Consider the following 14249-nt stretch of genomic DNA (forward strand, 5'->3'; position numbering starts at 1 on the left):
CTGTGCAACCTAAATGTAACATATTTCTCATATATCAGACAGTATGATCACAACGACCGTGAGAATGTCATCATTTTCTTCAAAGGATTGGTTCTAATTCATATTTATGTTGTCCACATGCTCTTCACCATCCATGCCAAAGAAGTTTTAAACTAAGAGTAAATTACTTTTGTGCACTTTTATAAAGATGCAGTGGACTTTACCAGAAACAACGACTTATAGTTCTACAAGTGATGAAAAAGGGGGTATGAAGTCTAATGGATGTGTTCAATAAAGGTGAAATGCGATCCATGTTGCAGTTCAATATGAATATAAATTTTGATACTAAGGAAACACAGGCTTTGATTTTAAAAAATTATTTCATGCTTTTCTGTGACTTCCCACTGTTGCCCCAAATTGCTTTTTTCCGTAAAGAAAAAAATTAAAACTAAATTATTGAAAGAGACCAAGCAAAAAAAAGTGAAAAAATGAGGCCAAGACAGCTTTTTTGAAATGAAACATAAAACATGGTATCATTTATTTCAGCAGAAGAGTTTACTGAGTAATAAAAAGCAACATTTCATCCAAATCAGATTATAATTAAGTGAAACACAGTAATTAAGCCCAGCAGCTTCTGAAACTTACTCTTCCTTGTGTTTAATGTAAATATCACATAAGGCATCAGCTGGGACAGTTTTCCTCACTGACCTTGTACACCCTTCATTTTACCACTGTTTTGATGGAACAAACAGCATAAACTGTCCTTCAGAACTGCAGACATGAGAGTTGAGATGCGATTTCCTTTTCAGAATGAAATAGGAGACAAATGTGGTTTTTAGGATTGATTCTATGTTTACAGTAAATATTTCAGTGTAAGACAGAGAACAGAAGTACAAAATAGACTCCAATGAAATGTGCCTAAGTGCTTCATAATGCTTGAAATCCTCCTTTTTTTTTCCTTTTTCTTAAAGAACATACCGATTAAGTTGGAAATGGGTATGCCAAATTGGCAAAAAATTATCATCACAGAATAAAAAAATAAATAGGAGATGTGTGAAGAGAAAGATAGACCTTCAAAAGGTCACTAGAGGAAAGTATAAATAGCAAGAAAAATTATATTCTTTCATATTTGTGTTTGGTATTCTCTTACACCAAACGTACATTTATGGCTTAAGCAATCCAGTAAGGGTTAGCTCTTATCAGACCCCCTTGGGTGAGCCATTGGCTAGCACAGAATAATCATGCTGTGTGTGTAACTAAAACACACCCTACCACAAACATAGAAAGAGTTTTATACTGCTTGAACTTTTAAGATGCAAAAATCTCATACTGCTTACTTCAGTGAGCCATAGTCTTTGATAAACATTGCTAAGACACACAAAAGTTGTTTAGAGAATCTCAGTATACAAAGTAGCCAGGCTTTAAAATCAAATAGAGAAATAAGCTAATGAACGGCCAGGTTCTGTTCTGATTTTTGAAGAAAAGCTTCCAATGAATTAAATGAGAATGAAGATTTCTTGCAATAAATTGGGCAGGAAATTCATGTTTTGAGATAAATGTTATATATGTGATAGACCAGCACAAAAATCTAGAAACTGGCAATTATTTCAAAGAACAGGGTGAAACTTAAAATTGTGTAGGCCTCCTATTGCATCCCTACATGAACAAATTTTGTTCCAAATGAGGCAGATAATATACAGAAATAATTCATGTTTAATGCAGAGTATACTAAAAATTTGCTGGTTTTAATCTAGTGGAAGCTGAATCTCAAGGCAGCTATATCTTTAAAATAATTGAGTTATTTTTAATAATAAAATTATTAATGGGAAGTTGTGAATGATAACTTCAGCATGAGTTAATCCCTGAACGGACTTCAAGTGATTTACAATTTATCTTCAATAGTACTTTTTTTGTAATGCATAAATAAATGTGAACTAACAAATGGATCATATATAAACCATAAATTCAGACATTTTAAGCTAAGAGTCTGCCTTTTGTTGCCTTGTCTTACAGAAATAATTCAATTCTCAGTCATTTTTACAATCTAATACACTCTGAATGCAAGTATGATACACACATTTCTCTGCGAAATGATGTAAGCAGTAACTTTTTTGTGTTTTGCCAGTGTAAGATGTTTAGAATAAAGCCTTTATAGTGTTTATAACTACTGTACACACATAGTCTGAATGTTGCTAGACTATGGTTTTGAATAAGGCTGTGATATTATACTGCGGTAGCTTGAATTTAAAGTAAGTACACAATGGGTGCTTTTGTGAGATTTACTGTTATTTCATTGCTTATGGAAATGTAAGTTTCAGGGGCACGTAGCATATAAGCATTTTCCTTAATGCAATCGATTTTGCTTTAGTCATTGAAAGAACTGTCAGAAAATAGTTGGGAAGGAATCAGAAAACAATGGTAATTTGCCAATTTAAATGTTTAGCTAGTTTTGCAAAAGTCAAAAGTGAAATGTTCTCCAGGAAAATCCTAAGAATTTTAATGCCACAAACATTGAGCAGGTCAATTGGTGTAAGACTTTTCATGTTACAGGCTTTTTATTTACGTATTTTGGTCCAAATCTTTGGCCCCAGACTGGGCAGACATGTTAGCAATGCTGGCAGAGCAGATAGGGAAGTGACCTGTAGTAATTGGCCACATAAGGATTTCTTTGGCAAAGAAGAGATGGTGGAGGCAGAAGTAGTTTGAAGCCAGGGTACATAGCCATGAGTCACCATTCCTCACAGATCTGAAGAGATAGGAAGATTTATGTTGGGTTCTGGAAATCTTAACCAGGCAGAAAACATGCATGTGCACCTGAGTTGAACCATAACCTGTAGCATTAGTATAGCATTGGCCAAGGCAGCCAATGGTCTCCCGGGGTGCATTAAAAAGAGCATGGCCAGCAGGTCGAGGGAGGTCATCCTCCCCCTCTACTCTACCCTGGTGAAGCTGCACCTGGAGTACTGTGTCTATTTCTGGGCCCCCCTGTTCAAGAAGGACAGGGAACTACTGGAAAGAGTCCAGTGGAGGGCTACAAAGATGATCAAGGGAAGGCAGCACCTCTCTTATGAGGAAAGGCTGAAAGACCTGGATCTGTTTAGCCTGGAGAAGAGAAGACAGAGAGGGGGTCTCATCAATACTTATAAATATCTAAAGGGTGGGTACCAAGAGGATGGGGTCAGGCTTTTCTCAGTGGAGCCTGGTGACAGGATAAGGGGCAACGGACACAAGCCGGAACACAGGAAGTTCAGTCTGAACATGCAGAAAAACTGCTTTACTTTGAGGGTGAACGAGCACTGGAACAGTATGTCCAGAGAGGTTGTGGAGTCTCCTCTGGCGATATTAAAAACCTGCCATTCCTGTCCAGCCTGCTCTAGGTGACCCTGCTTTGGCAGAGGGTTGGACTAGATGATCTCTGAAGGTCCCTTCCAACTCCTACAATTCGGTCATTCGGAAAGTATGCTTTTATCTCCTCGCTCCAAGGTCCTATGATGGGCAAAACTTTAGCTATATACAAGGATAAAACATTTGGAATTTAATGCTATAAAAAATACCATTAACATGAAAGCCTTTAAGAACTACAAATAAGAGAAAACATAATGGCCAGAGTCATAGGTTAGAAACTCCAACTCGTCCTTTCACTGAGAGTGGTTAGAATTTAAATAAATGCTCTAATTTCTTCTCCCCTCCCCATCCTATAAAATCTAATTACTTAGAGAATGATAACACTCGTCTCCAGTAACGAGTATATGCCATCCATATAGTTTGTGGTATCTTAAAATAAAGCTTTCTGGGATGTAATGCAGCTATTTGAACCGAATTTACAGTGACAACCTGATCAGCTCTAAATAATAACAGGGCTCAAGTGAGAGGTAGGCGTCCAGTTACTGGGGGGGTGTGGGTGCCCATGTTTAAGTGCTAGCATATTTTTGCTAGCAATGGATAGCAATTTGAGAAATGTCCCATTTAGGTGGTACAATTACCACGTTTACAGTTCCACAGTGAGATATAGGTAATTTAAAGCTCACAGTTAGTTCCCACCCAGCAGCAGCCATGCACACCATCTCTGATTTGTTTAACATATAAAAAAGAACTGTATTTATGAATAAAAATTCAGTAAGCCTTTAACTTCCCTGTTACATGGATCAAGTTCTTTACCAGTTAGATTGATTCTATAGATGCCATGGATTTAGTGTACTCTCAAGTAAAATGTATCTCTGTAAATTCTGCTTCATTATGCTCAGATGACCTGCTCCCTTTATACTTTAGAATGGGTGGTACTTGGACGAATACACCCTGTCCCATTGAATGTGGGTATGCAAAAGAGTTTTGCTAACTTGATACATATTTGAAAGAATATCTGAATTTCTTAACTTAGTCTGTCACTTAGGCCTTAACACTGACAACCATCATTTCATCATGACCTCACAGCCCTGACCTAAACAGATATTTTTTTTCCTTCTTGCTGCTTATAGATAGTCAATTTGCTTCTAAAAAAATGCAAGCTTTTTGGGGGGTAGAGGTGAATATTAGAGTTCTGATCCTTAGTGTCACCGATAACACAAGAGCAGCTTGCACTCAATCATTCTTTGAATATATTCTACAACCCTTATTAGAAGAGTCGTAAAGACAACATTTTCCAAGCATCTTTTGGTACTAATATTGTGGTGTTCTTTGATGAACTATTGGGGGTGCTTTGTTTTGTGCATTTACTTATGCTAAGAAATATTGGAGAAATATTAGTACCAGCAGTTGTTAGATGGGCAGATTAGAGAGAATTAAGTGTGTATGGCCTGCTGACAACTATGTAGAATTTTGCTGTGACCATGTGTAGGTTTCTTTTGCTTTTGCTTTGTGGAAACAGTCATTAATGCAAACATTTTCTGTGTATAAAAGTTGTGGAGGAGAGGTACATGTGGGTTTTTAACAGTAATAGTTTACACTCCTGGCAACATACAATCCTAAAACAGAAATGTTCCCTTGTGAGGTAGGTGTTCGATTTTATGGATAAAGTATTGAAAGATGTTTGCGGAAAATCACTTGCAAGCAAATACATTGGCTGAAAATTGTTTTCACAGAACGTTTATCAGACCATTTAAAAAGTGAAAATTTAGTGAAAAACCCCTAGCTGTTTGTAAATCATCTGCAAATCATCATTTGCAAACAGGAGTATAACGACTGTGTCAAATGAATTACTGAGATGTTTTTGCTCGCTTCTAGCCAGGTGTACCATACTTATACAACAGATGTTTGAGTTTCTCAGGCTGTGCAGAAGCTTTAAGAGTCAAGCTAGCAGTACCAGATATGACAGTACTACATGCTATTTTAATATTATCTTACACAGAGTGTTCATGATTTGGCTGTCTGTATTAGTTCCCAAACTTGAAGGATTTTGGTTTCCCAGTAACTCTGTAGTGTGATATTTATCAAAATTAGAGTGTGATCAATGAACAATAAAAACTCAACATTTAGGGTCTTGTAAATAAGCTTTGCATTATTTTGTGTATTGATTTAGCCAATGGTTAAGGATTTGCGAGAGACTTGTTTATGGAATGTCCTTATGAATTTTAGCATAGAATGACACAGTGGGCAAGAAGTTATAGATTCGTTAGACTATTCAAACACATCTGACACTGTTTCTCCTGCTAAAATTATATAATAGTTCACTAATACTTGGTGAATATTGCTCTAAAGAATGTTGGGAATACATTGAAATACATGATTCTTTAAATAGATTATGCAAATTGGCATGTATGTTCAATACCAAGTCAATATTAAACCAGCATCTTCCAGGGCACTTGGGTATTTTTAGTACTGCAGTACATTCATTCAGTGTTAATTTAAAGTATGATGGAGATTTTTTCTTCCTTCAGAGAAGTTACATCCCTTCTTTTTCTCTTAGCTTTACTAAAGGTAATCATCCAGAAATAATATGAGAACATTTGTGTGAGTGTTTTAATATAGAAAGTATGTTATTAGTTAACTAACCCAAATGTAAGGAGTAGATTTAATTAGTTTGTAGCCAATAAGGGCTTCACCATGGAATGGCTTCTGCAACCTGACCTTTAGTCAGCAAAGCATTTGAATATACATACGTCACTGTAAGAAGAGACATTGCATCACTTAGTACAACCATGTACATGCTAACAGTAAAGCTTGTGTTGAATTGCTTGACTGGTAGTGACAAAAGCCTATTTTAGTTTTAGACAACAACACACAGGTAATGTTGTAACCTTGTAAACCAACTTAAGATGTGTCAAAAGTGGAGGTAGCGCCCCCTTAATTGAGCCTTCCCATGTATTTGCATTGTTAGAATAAATCAGATCTGACACTGGGTCCTCAGGAGGAAGTTTTAATTTCTGTAGACTGCCATTACCACAGAAAAAGAACATTTGTTCTTTTTTTTAAAGTACTTGGCTTCAAAAACTTGGTTTTACACATTAAATCCTGAAGAACAAATGGCATTCTTATCATGGATTAAAATAAAAATCAAAAGCCAGAAATGAACTATTAAAAGTATTTCTAAGTGACATAGGAGTCTACTTAGCACTTAAATAGTAAATAACATATAGTTAGACAATGTTACTTAGTCACCTATCTGCCATTTTAGGTACTTACAGGTAATCTTGAGGTCCCCTCCTTAACAGAAGCGCTTGTCAGGAATTTGGAGGATTTATATTTTGGATACATGATGTCTACAGTAGCAGTTAGGCATCGCACAGGTGCCTGAAGCGTTTTGATGATCTCTGTCCAAGTGCTAGTTTGCATTATGGTTTAAATAAACACATAAAATATATAAAAGAATCAATGTTTGGTAGTTAATAAACAGTTTACTCTCCAGTTGTCCTTGGGGGAAGCTAAGATGAACCAATGCCATACAAGACCAGACTGTGAACCCCAGAGGAATGCATCAGCCTTTCTAGGAAACCACCCACTTTTCTTTCATTTGGACATGCAGAGGTCTTCCCTCTTCTGAACACAGGAAATCACGTTCCCCCCTTTTTTTTTTCCTTCCAGACAACAGCCTCAAATTCCAATCACCACAGGAACGGGGGTTGTCTATCCTGGTGCTATTACTATGGCGACTACCACACCATCACCTCAGATGACATCAGATTGCTCGAGCACCTCTGCCAGCCCTGAGCCCAGCATCCCCGTCATTCAGAGCACTTATGGTATGAAGACGGACAGCGGAAGCCTTGCTGGAAATGAAATGATAAATGGAGAGGATGAAATAGAAATGTACGAGGACTATGAGGATGATCCCAAATCAGACTATAGCAGTGAAAATGAAGCCCATGAGGAAGTCAGTGCCAACTGAGAAGTATTCACAGAATTAAAGTACTCAGACTCATTTGGGTTTTTTTGGGTTTTTTTTGAACAAAAGTTCTTAAAGAGCCTGCATGCATGTGTGGCTCCTACAGTTACATCAGCAGAATGGTCTTAAATGTTTCTTAATGTGTGAGACAGATTGTTTCCCTAATTTTTCATAAACTTGGTTTTTTTGTTTTTGTTTTTTTAATTTAGATGAAGACATATATTAAATATCAGACATCAGGACTTGAAAAACCTATATGAATCAATAGCTCTCTTACAAGTCTTACCTTTTGTCTTTTTCCTTTTGGATGCTGATAAAGGTTTAAGTTACTGTTTTAGATGGGGGTTATACATTCTCACTCAGGTATGCTGTGCCAGCCTACAGGTTGTGAATGTGTTTTTATTCTGGATTATTTTAGAAAACAAAAACTGCAGATTTCATATTGTGAAGCAGAACAAGTCCGCAAGTGTGCACATCTGTGCATCATAGCTCATCTTTAAAAAATAGTCTCTGAATTCCATTTTTTTCCATATGTACTTCTGATGTGCCAAACTTTTCATAACTTTTGAATCTTAACATTAAAAAAAAAAAGTCTTAAAGGAGACACTGTAAAGTCTTAGACAATCCTTTGGCATCTTAAAAAAAAAAAATATAAAACCTAATTTTTTCCAGAATATGGTAAAGTACTCAGGAATCTGGAGACAGGATATTCTTAAGTAGTGAACATGGTTGCCATAGTGCATGTGCCCAATTGCTTTTGCCTCTTGATGTGCCATTAGTGTGAAATTTTAAGTAAGCACAAAAGAGCGATCACCAGCTATGGACGGGCCTGTCTTAGCAGTGTGAGGCCACCTCTGATTACATTCTTTACCCCTTTGCTTTTAACCCTTGCATTCAGTCTTAACACATTTTCTCTTAAGTAATTTATTCATTCCAGAATGTCAAGGGTCCAAATACTTAATATTTATTTTTAAAAGTACTGTTGGTGGCATTACACTTACAATTCCTTATTGATATTTTACAGCCCCTTCTTTCTCCTCCCCTAAATTACAAAGGTATATGAAAATCGAAGTGCACCTGCTACTAAAATGAACATGACATTTACGAATGAGAAATTCAGTTGTTTCTGTAACACTGTATGTTCAAAGAGCACTTGGAAACACTCTGCTATATGTAATGCAAAATAAAGTGAGTACTTTTATATGTACATACAGTACAAATATTCCTAAAAAATTCTGTTGATAGTTATAAACCTCTATACTTGGACAGCAAAGGCAGATGTAAAATCCAATCTGCGTGTAGAATCCACCATGATGAATTTTTAGGGCCTGTAGAATCCTGCAGTGAATCATGGCTCTGTACATCATGTTCCTATTGTCACCTGAAGGAACTGTTTGCTACCTTAAGTATTTATGCAGTGATTTATATGTGAGACTCCTAGTGGGGGAGGGAAGGCCACACAAATATCTGACTTGCTAAGCTGGGAAAACGGTGCATCAAAAATATTTATTGAATATTAGTCATGTGGGAATGTGACCCAGATCTTGGTGAACGCTTGTCAAGTGCTCTGGGATCTTTGGATGTAAGGTGCTATAGCAATTAAAATTTTTATTTGTATTACTACCAGAAACAATGCAATTGCTAGAGAAAATTCTGGGAAATATACAAGAGAGAGATATTCAAAGATTGTGAATTTATTAAATTTCAGAGACAGAAAAGAAATTGCCTTTATTTTTTTCCTCACACTCCACTCCTGTTCACAAATATATCACTGTATATATGTATCTACAGATCCAATGGGCCTGATGAATACATGTGCAAAAGCTCCTCAACTCCCTCAGCTTTTATTTTGAATTGGATATGTGCAGCACATTGGTGATAAATTCAGACTCAGGCTGAGAGGTATGAGTGGGCCTAGAGCGCGCTCCTCTTGAAGTCTGTGGGAATCTTCCCACAGAGCTGAATGGGCTTTGTTTAGGGCCCAGACAATGAAAGAAGTATAGTGTTAATGCTGGCTATCCTCGTGCTATCACACTGTCTTGCAGAAATTCACATGAGGTGCAATGGCAAGATGCTGTATTGGGAGCAGTCATTTTCCTCATAGCCCCACTAATACCTACTTGAACAGAGATAGCCATTGTTGCCACTGTAGGAACCACATTTAAATGTGCAAGAGCAACCCCCAAGATAAAGAAGATTGTTCAATTTACAGGACAATTTATAAAGATAATGGCATAGAAACACAATGGTCAAATTTCTCTGACCATTTTGTAATTTGGAACAAAATGCTATATTTTTAATATTTATTTGTGTTCTGAGTCCATGTCTAATAAGCAATAAACTGGTCTAGCCAAGACTTTAAAGGCATATGCTGTGTCGTTAGCTGGTGAGCGCCCTCTTTAAGCTGGCTAAGGTACTATAGAAAGTGGGTTTTGTTCTTATAATTGCTTGGGAATTTGAACTGTTTTTAATACATTCAGCTCAGATTGGGAGGAGGATACCATTATTTCCTAAAAAAATGACTATTTATTAATGTCTTACATAATTCTCCAGTTAGAAGTATCTCTCCCTCCCCCATATCACTTTCTTTTTCTCTTGCTCTCTTTTTTTCTGGTTTTGTTGCATAGGTAGAATGCTGTATTGCTAGCATTGTATTTTATGTAATTATTTTTTTTGCACAAAGGCAAACATTTAGATTAGTTGGTTAATTTTTTTTAAATTTTATGACCATGCCAAAATAATATTCTGCAGGCTTGTGGAGAACAAAGGACTGTTCTTTAGGACTGAAACTTGATTTTGCTTGTAGTACAAAAAAACACACACTCACAGATGTTGTTTCGTAAGTGTTATAAGCACTGGATATAAATGGTATTTTTTATCACTTCTGACTAATGTGAAACTGTTGTACGAAAACTACATGAACAAAAGTCATCTGTTTCGACTCGTGTGGGCCTGCCTCACAGTTGCCGGATTTGAGTCATTTTTATGTCTTGTTATTTCATTTATTTATGCAAAATACATGTATGTATGAACACTTTGTTTTAGCTCCAGCCCTGCCTCAGCGCTGATGCTCTGTATGTTAAAGCCACATTCTTGAAAATGACTGGCTGTTCAGGAATCGCCAGCTGGTAAAAATTGCATTTATTGGCTGGGGGAATGGGAAGAACATATCTGAATCTGGATTGTGCATATGAGCATTTTATTCTATTTATTAGCCGACATTGGCTCTAAAATGTCATTAGAAATCAAGGAAGGACAATCATAAGGATAAAAAACAACATTTTTACTTTATTAATCGGAGCTCAAAACAAAGTTTTTGATGAATTTACCATCTCATTTTAGAATTTTTTTAAATTGTGTAAATATAACATAGGAAATAGAATTTTATTTTTTGTTCATGGATACTTAGTGAAGTATAAGTTATGTATTTACTTTTGTTCTATATCAGTGTATGTTGGTCCATATTAAATGCTGACAAGTCACTGTACCTCATGTAGATGCTGAATTTACACCCGCAGTGTGAGCGCAGTATTGTGGACCTGTAGCTGGGACAGCAAGATGCCTCACTTGTGCTCTCACTGATTTTTAATAGCATATTCCACAAACACAGAATACTTTCTGCTTTTTTAGAAAGGTGATACATTAAACATACCAAATTTCTGATACATTTGCTAGGAAACACAGTCTTCAGAATCCAAGTAAAACTGATGAGGTATTTTACTTCTTAACAAGAATGACATTTGGAAGTCAAAAGCATATCCTTGGAAAGATTATCATGACTAAGGTGACTCTTGTAATGCAGTCAAGACTTAATAATATCAAACCTTTATTTTCTACATTCATTAAATCATGTTGTTGTCATATTAGGCTACAATACCAGGGGAAAATGTTCAGACAATACACAAAAAGGACTTGTGGAATTTCTTTTTAAGCATAGTGTTTGAGGCCCCTAATAACTCTGTCTGAAAAAACAACTCCATTCAGGTAATGCACAAATATAGTAATACTATTTTCTCTGTGAACAGTTTATTTAATTAACAGATACAATATATTTTCTTTTTTGAAAATTATAAAATACTTATTTTCAAGAGAACACTCCCAAAACAGTCTGGTATCAGCTAGAATAATTCACTTCATATTTCATAAAAATCGAAGATAAAAGTCTTAATGGAAACAGAACTGCTTTCCAGGATTCATGTTTACATGGAGAAATTACCCTGATGAAGTGGCCCAATTCTGGTCTGCCTGTATGTTTGGGCATCACCATTTAGATTGCGAAACTGCCTGCTGAGAATATGCGGGATCACAATGTGCTCCCAAATCAGTGTACTCAGGTGCAGTGTGAGGCAGGGGGAGGGCAAAAGACGGGACTGCTCTGGGATGGGAATGCAAAATAAACAGCAGCATTAGTCACAATAAACATGATACCCTGTGTAAAGCGTACAGCAGTCAGCTGTGGGCAGTTCCTGCTTTGAGTACAAACACAACCACCTCCCAATGCAATCTAAAACATAGTCCTCTCTCTGGGTTGGCTTTCTGGTTTTGTTTTTTGGTCATATCAAAGGCATGGCATTTCAAAATCACTTTCTAGCAAAACATATGACAAGATTAACACCCCCATCCTCCCCCAGCAAAACACTTATCTACCTGCTTAATATTGAGCATGTTAGTACTTCCATGGTGGTCATGAGGACCAGTAAAGCATTGGCGTTAAAGCGGGGCAAACTTTGCTGAGCCAGGGCCACAGTGTGAACAACTGCACTCGAGATGCAGCCAGCAGAATGTATGATAGAGTTCTTCATGTTTTTAGGAGAAGTTAATAAATGGGCTTGGACCCTTGGTGTTTTGCATGCTTTTTTAAGATTCAAGTTGGCACTTAAGCATGTTCTTTTAAAGGAATAATACTATATGACCTCATTTGATCTTTTACAAAACACTTACTCCTTTTCCTTTAAAAAACTTCCCCAAACTTTTTTTTTATATAACCCATTAATATCTGTGATTTTTCTCAGATCATACTACATATTTGATATAATGTAATGTCCTGCTACAGAAGGAAAAAAAAATGTATATGCAAATATATTTCATTTTAATTCATCGCCCTTTTTTAACTACCAGGTTTGTTGGAAATGGTGACAAAGAAGTATTCTGAGATTTCACACGCTGGGTAAAAAGGGGGTGGGGTGAACTGGGCTAAAGGGAAACTTATCAAATTGGTATTTATGGCAATATGAAAGCTATAAAGCAACTTAGTGACATGGCTTGCTTTGTAATTTCCGCTTTCTAAAAACCACAAGTGAGGTCCTTGGTGCTCTTGGAATATGGGGAATGTGCAAATATTTAACTGTTTGTATGCTGCACATTGCAGACCTGCTAGTGTGCATTCTCCGTTTGTCTTCCTTTGTCATTTGTGTTTTGCTTTCTAGAAAGCAACGTTGTTTTTTTTTCTTGTACCCTTCTTCAGCTTGTAGCAAACTAGAATGCTTAGCATTTGTGTTCATTCATTATTGTATTTCCCATGTAAAAATTTTTTTATTACATTAAGACAAGCTTATAAGCTGTTACTACATAACTTATCTTACTGTAACTCTTATTTCCTGACATTGTAATTTGTTTGTGATGTATATTGTGAGATTGTACTCTATGTTAATTTAATCAGCACAATTCACTGACATGCTGGACTGACATGCTAGCTGCTGTTTCGAATTGTAAAGTTTGTGTAGAGCTGTTGGGACAACTGAGACTCTCTTGTCAAGGTACTATGCTTTGATTCCTATAGCAACACTGTGGGTGCAGCTCTAAACAGCAAGGGCTGCTCGTTGGACACCCACTGGCTAACTTAATGGGCAGGTTTTCTTTGTAGAAATTCTATATACAATGCAGGTACCTACCTGGGCCCATGGCCGGTAATTATTTGGGCGTTTAGAGGAAAAACTAGTGTCTATTGCTGCTTTGAATATGTTTTAAAGTCTGAAAATGTAAATAGTTTATCAAAAAAATCTTGTACAGTCCAGTGTAAAGTTTTTAAATGAACTTAAAGGTTGCCATCACATCTCACACTCTCCTCTTGATACAGTGAAAAAAAAAAGAAAGAAAAAAATTTGCTAAGGATACTGATTTAAAAAAAAAAATCTGTTCTCAATTTAAAAAAGAGAATAGTTATTCTTAGCTCTGCTTCATTGCATAAACAGACTTCTTGGATTTTGTTGTGCAGTATTGACGTGAGGTAAATTAAATATTAAATAATCTTTCAGTGGTACTTTTAAGAGTCTTCTCCTCCTCTGCCTCAGTTATTAATGGAAAAGACAAAATTGAAAGACACTGTCCATATACAATATGTTCTGGTGTATGTTGGCACCTTACCTACATGTTTCGGGTGGGGGGGATTTTTTTTAATTTTTTTTTTTTTTTTTTTGCACAAGGTGCTTTCCTGATATGTTAAACATGTCATCCTTGGGTGATACAGTATATGCCATGATAGGGGTTTAGACCCCTCAGGGGAGTGTCTATAAGACTGCCTATTTATGCTCATTTACCTCAAGACTGTCCTCTCTACCCTTAATCTATTCACCATCACTCCATCTTTTGTACTGCTGTTGACACTTACAAATTAAAGATAAATTTTGTTTTATGAGATGTGTGTGTGACTTCTTCTATGCATTCCTTATTATTCCTTTGAAGTTAGCATTAAAGATTGACCATGATGAGTTGATGGACAGGAAAATGTAACTAGGCCTGTTCAGCTGGCCTCCTTTAAATTTAGCAACTGAATCTTCCAGCTCTTGCGTTTTCCCCATGCCTTTCCATTCCACAAAGGCATTTATCAGCCTCTGAAATCCATTAACACCATATGCTGTAAAAGACATGCATGATAACCAACCTAATTTGATAATATTCACTGGGTAGCATCAATTTTGTAAGCAGGAAGTGCTGTTGGTAGCAACATAATCTC

At 36.4% G+C, this 14249-nt stretch overlaps 1 protein-coding gene across 3 annotated transcripts in view; it reads left to right on the plus strand.

Annotated features, from left to right (window-relative positions):
- The window catches only part of SOX6 (SRY-box transcription factor 6), a 372917-nt gene extending 359548 nt beyond the window's left edge, over positions 1–13369 (plus strand). For all 3 annotated transcript variants that reach the window (XM_074149713.1, XM_074149714.1, XM_074149712.1), the window contains one exon: positions 6997–13369. In XM_074149713.1, the coding sequence (XP_074005814.1) occupies positions 6997–7300 (304 nt within the window). In that variant the 3' untranslated portion in view covers positions 7301–13369. The remainder of the gene's footprint in view (positions 1–6996) is intronic.
- The last annotated feature ends 880 nt before the right edge of the window (positions 13370–14249 follow it).

Source organism: Numenius arquata, chromosome 6 (assembly GCF_964106895.1).
Source record: "Numenius arquata chromosome 6, bNumArq3.hap1.1, whole genome shotgun sequence".
In the NCBI taxonomy this organism is placed as follows: Eukaryota; Metazoa; Chordata; class Aves; order Charadriiformes; family Scolopacidae; genus Numenius; species Numenius arquata.